This window comes from Vigna umbellata, chromosome 5 (genome assembly GCF_029865625.1).
Source record: "Vigna umbellata cultivar VRB3 chromosome 5, Vumbellata_1.0, whole genome shotgun sequence".
Lineage (NCBI taxonomy): Eukaryota > Viridiplantae > Streptophyta > Magnoliopsida > Fabales > Fabaceae > Vigna > Vigna umbellata.
In genome coordinates, this window is record NC_142169.1 from 28675146 (window position 1) to 28680347 (window position 5202).

Below are 5202 nucleotides of genomic sequence, written 5' to 3' on the forward strand. Positions count from 1 at the left end.
AATATGCTGAAATAAAGTCTTTTAACTCATCAAAACACGATAGTTGAAAATCATGTCCTTCTGCACCGCATTTGTTATGAAGATTCTAAACCCTTTAGAACAATACCAATTATTCAGCCATTCGGTGGTACAGTTTTGTATTCTGGAACAGTTCAATCAACATACGTAATTTTCTTTTAATATTGAGATTTAAAAAAAAAAAAACAGATTTCAATCTAATGAAAATCCTCCCGCGATAAGTTTTGCCTCTTTTATTAATTGTTTTATTTTATTTTTAAAAAATATTTATTGTTTATTTATTATCTGCGTTCTTCTTCTTATATGGGCTCATTGACGAAGCCCAAATGATAAATTCGGATTCTTATGGACTAGGCTATTTAATTTGGGCCCAGGAGTGCATTTATATGGTTTTATTTCGGAGTATAGAGAGATTCAGGGAGAATTAGGTTTTAGGGTTTACACCAAGCAGCCACAGCTGAAGCAGCAGCCATGGTCCTCAAGTGAGTTTTCATGAACACTTTCTTCTTCTTCCTTTAACTCCTTTCGTAGGATCTCATAGCAGTTACTTTCTTCTATAATTATTGGGTTTGGATGCATACACTTATCTGTACTCTAAAATCGTTGTTTGTTGTAGTTAATCTCGTTTTTTTTTTCATTATTTTTGTTCGGTTTACTTCTCCCATTCTCCATTTGTTTCAGTGGTTTGGATTTTGTTTTTAGTTTATCTCTCTTGAAGTATTATTTTTGTGATTATTGTTTCGTTCTAAAGCATATTGTGTGGAATAATTTTCGATGCGTCTAAAATTAATTCCACAAGATGTATATCATTATCATTTGCTGCTTACTGACTTCAATTCAATTCCTCAACTAATTCTCTGGAATAGTTTTGTATCTGCTTCTTTATTCTTAGTTTCTGTTTGAGCTTTTCTGACTATTAGAGGCATCAATAGGTTTTGAAAACATGTCGGAGAATGTGTTCTTTTTCTGAAGCTTTTGAACAAGTTCAGACGCATAACTCTTGTAGATTGTTGAACATAGTTTCAGCTAAACTATTCAGTGTCTTACGCATTATGTTTGATCTATGGATAATTATTTTCATAGAGGACGATGACTTATTAATGTGTTGTATTCCTGTATCAGAACTGAACTATGCAGATTCAGTGGTGCCAAGATTTACCCAGGAAAAGGGATTAGATTTGTTCGTGGTGATTCTCAGGTGACATATAATGTCTCGTTGAATTTGGGGTCCATTTATCACATTATTTAAATCTTGTCTTGTTTGATGTAACTTAATGATTGTTAGTTGTGACGGTTTTTGTTTGTCATTAGTTATGATATTGAAAAGAGGGTATTTGTTTGTGGAATCTACAGGTTTTCCTCTTTGCCAATTCCAAATGCAAGAGGTATTTCCACAACCGCTTGAAGCCATCAAAGCTTACCTGGACTGCAATGTACAGGAAGCAACACAAGAAGGTATTTATTTAATTCAAATGTCTGAAAGATGCAAAAATTAATCTACATAGAGATCCTGAACTTTTTAAATGAGAATTTCCATTGGCATTGATGAACCGGTCTAGGAATGAAAATGTTGCTTTTTTTACTGAATTTGGTGTCATCTGATTTTGCCTAGTGGATAGTAATTCGAATTTCACATGAAAAACAGATTACTGTAGGCATTCCTCAATTGTTGTGTGCATTTGGTTCAATTACTTGTGTGAATGGGATGTGTAGGACATTGCTCAAGAAGCTGTGAAGAAGAGAAGACGTGCTGCCAAGAAGCCTTACTCTAGGTCCATTGTCGGTGCCACTTTGGAAGTTATCCAGAAGAAGAGAACTGAGAAGCCAGAAGTTAGAGACGCAGCTAGGGAAGCTGCCCTTCGGTGTGTTTTTGTTAATTCCTGCCTCTTCGTTCCGTTAGATGTGTGCATATTTAATCACATTCTTAGTCATTCATTTTCTGATCAACTATTATAATTACGCTTTACTCTCTGTTCACCTCTCGCTTCAGTGAAGCTTAATCCTCTTAATAATTTCCTGCTTTATTTCTAGTGTTATGAATTTTTTTTTAGTCACATGCTTGAATCCGTAGTTCTGCTTCAGAGCCTTGCATTTTAACAGCTCTTTTATTTTCAAATGTGGATTCCACATGCATCTGATCTTGGATGTTGTGGTGCAGTGAAATTAAGGAGAGGATCAAGAAGACAAAGGATGAGAAGAAGGCTAAGAAAGCCGAAGTTGCAGCTAAGTCACAAAAAGCAGGAGGTAAAGGCAATGTTTCCAAGGGTGCTATGCCTAAAGGTCCCAAACTCGGTGGTGGAGGCGGGAAGCGCTGAGCTATTAAGTTTTGTTCCTATTTTTGCTACAATTTAAATAGTGTTGTTTTCAAACATCTGTACTGATATTTAATTTGCATGATTAATCTTTTATTTTACTGCTTAATTAAACCTGTTTTGGAGCTTCAGAAAGTACCTAGTTATTGAATGCATTCCCCTTCACGTTATTGAATGATTAATCAGCTGTTTTTAGTGGGTCGTTTTTTGGTTTCTGAATTTGACCTAGAATGGGGACGCCGAATGACGTTGCTATTCATGTTTTGCAATTATGTTCTTTATTGTAGCTTCCAATTGATTTCACCATGCACAGTGCCTGATTTGCATTGTAGGCTTGCATTACCAAACCAAATTTTGATTCAAAGCAACTATTTTATCTATATAACCACGCAGTGCCTGAGATCTCTGTTCTTCAACGATATTGCTAGCAATACGATTGTCTCATGTAGGCTTTTTCTTCAATTCTTTTGCTATTGCTGATGACGGACTTATGTTCTGATCAAAGAAAACTCCTATTCATTCAATCTAGTATATGGTATAAAATGGTCAAGATATGACTGGGTATGTTTTAAAGTATATGGTTAAAAGGTTGTTGAAAACAACTATCTTTTAGACAGACTATAATTTTCAGATTGTCTTTTTATGCATTCCGCGTAGATAGAAAGAGTTTGTCTCTTTGATTCGCATATTAACGTTGAACGTCACAACTAGGATTTCATGGGTTATGTTATGGGTTTATCTCTGCATTAACGTTCTCACAATAGATACTTTTAGTGAATTACTTCGTACACTTATCATTTTTCTTCCTGTACCCTAACACTTTCGGAATACAAAAACAGTTCCGGATTTTTTTTCCGGACAGCAATCACACTTTTATTACTGAAAAAATAAATTCTGTAGGATTTTTTATGGGATGGATAGAGAAATGTGATAGAGTGCAGGAAGCAACACCCATACTTTTATACTTGGATCAAGTTATGGATCAATTTTAAAGATCATAAAATACTGAGTCAGGAATTTTGTATTTGTAATATCACTTTACTAATAATGCACGTCTATTTATTAATCAATTTTATTGATAGATCTAAATACATTACACTTTATTAATAAATTTAACTCTTAAGAAATTTTTTATTTTAATTTTTTTAAATATATAACTAGTTTTAAATTTGGGTCTATATACAAGTTGATGTTTGTTTGTGTGTTTATTAAAAGAGATTTAAAGGTTGAAGAAAAAATATATTATTATTTTCAAGTTTATAATTAAGTTTTAAATAGAATTAATTTGAAAATGATTTATAAGTTTAGAAAGTCAATATGTTTATAAAAAATATAAATAGTAATGTTTGTAAAAAATATAGAGAATAAAACATGTGTAAAAATGTAGGATAGATTCTAAAAATACAAAGGGTGCATGCAAAAACATGTAGAGTAAAATCATTGTAAATATAAAATAGTATACAAAGAGACTGGTTTAATGTGTATTGCTAGATTTATATAATTAGTACATTGATAAACTCATAATATGTATTTTTAGGCTAATCTAATTAGTATATAAAAACACTTGTCTAATGCGTATTGTTAGATTCATCTAATTAGTATATGAATAAACTTGTTTAATGTAAATTGTAAGACTCGTTTAATCAGAATATAGATAGAGGCATCTAATGTATATTAATATATTCATCTAATATGTGAATGAACAAACTTATGTAACATATATTGCTAGACTTGTATAATCATGTATGAACAAAGATATCTAATGTGTTACAAGACTCATTTGATTAATGTATAAACATATTCATATAATGTGTATTCTTAAACTAATATAATCAATGTATGAAGTGTCTCATATAATATTTTTTGCTATGCACATCTAATTAGTATATAAACAAATTCGTCTAATGTTTTTCACTATACTCATAAACTTGTCTAATGTATATTAATATATTCATCTAATTTGTGTGCTGAAAAGAATTGTAAAATATATATTTGGGTGTTGCTCCCTCCACCACCACCTCTTGCTTCCTCCACCACCCCATTCTTCTTTTACCCCTCTCTTTATTTTTTCATTCCTATTTTATCCTTAGTAAAATTTTAGGGTTAATATTTTTTAACTTCTATCCACTCTAATCATCTACATGTATGAACCAACCATTTTTCTTTCTCTTTATCGTTCGTCCCCTCATTGTTTCATTGTTCTCTTCTTCCTCTCTTTCACGTTTCACTTCTTCCTCTTATTTTTTAATTGTGATAGAATTATAGTTTGAGAGTGTGGTAGACTTTCATTAGTCGGTATGCTTAGTAAGAAATTGCAAGTGGTAGTGGAAGTAATTGATCAGTGTGTAAAAAAGTAAACGATATAATCTTTAAACGACGGATGTCAATATCCGGTTAAGAAAAAACGGATGTCGATATCCGGTTAAGAAAAAACGGATGTTGATATCCGTTTTGTCTTAAACGGATGTTGACATCCGTTAAAGACTACACATGTTTATTTTCTGGAAAAGTTGTACCTGTGACAAATAGTATCAGTCTTTCAGAGTTGGTTCACTTGGCTTCCAACTGCACTGCAGAGATGTCAAAATATATTAGTGTCTGCCACATATTAATCATTCAATTTTATTATTGAATATATAAAGGTCTTACAGCCCCAACATTAATAAATTTTTCGAAGGGGTACCCTACCCCCTTTCATATATACTATTATTTAAACATATACGTTGATTTTCCCAATGCATGTTGTTCTTCATTTACGTACACCACATAAACTTCCACAAGCACACTATACCATGTCAGAAACAATATTAATATTGTATATTATATAAGGGCTTAAGAAAGAAGAGGCGAAGCTCAATAATTGAAAGCGAAA

General features: G+C 32.1%; 1 protein-coding gene across 1 annotated transcript; it reads left to right on the top strand.

Moving 5' to 3' along the window:
- Window positions 1-353: 353 nt before the first annotated feature.
- On the top strand, window positions 354-2512 carry LOC124847228 (large ribosomal subunit protein eL24). Its single transcript, XM_047324673.2, has 5 exons — window positions 354-500; window positions 1141-1216; window positions 1372-1473; window positions 1732-1880; window positions 2177-2512. Exons 1-5 carry the CDS (start codon window positions 490-492, stop codon window positions 2331-2333), a joined length of 495 nt encoding a protein of 164 aa, XP_047180629.2. The 5' UTR covers window positions 354-489; the 3' UTR covers window positions 2334-2512.
- The last annotated feature ends 2690 nt before the right edge of the window (window positions 2513-5202 follow it).

Coding starts and splice junctions, on each gene's coding strand:
- LOC124847228 (XM_047324673.2), top strand. Junction 1,217..1,371: donor TTGTTCGTGGTGATTCTCAG/GTGACATATAAT, acceptor TGGAATCTACAG/GTTTTCCTCTTTGCCAATTC. Junction 1,881..2,176: donor GCTAGGGAAGCTGCCCTTCG/GTGTGTTTTTGT, acceptor GTTGTGGTGCAG/TGAAATTAAGGAGAGGATCA.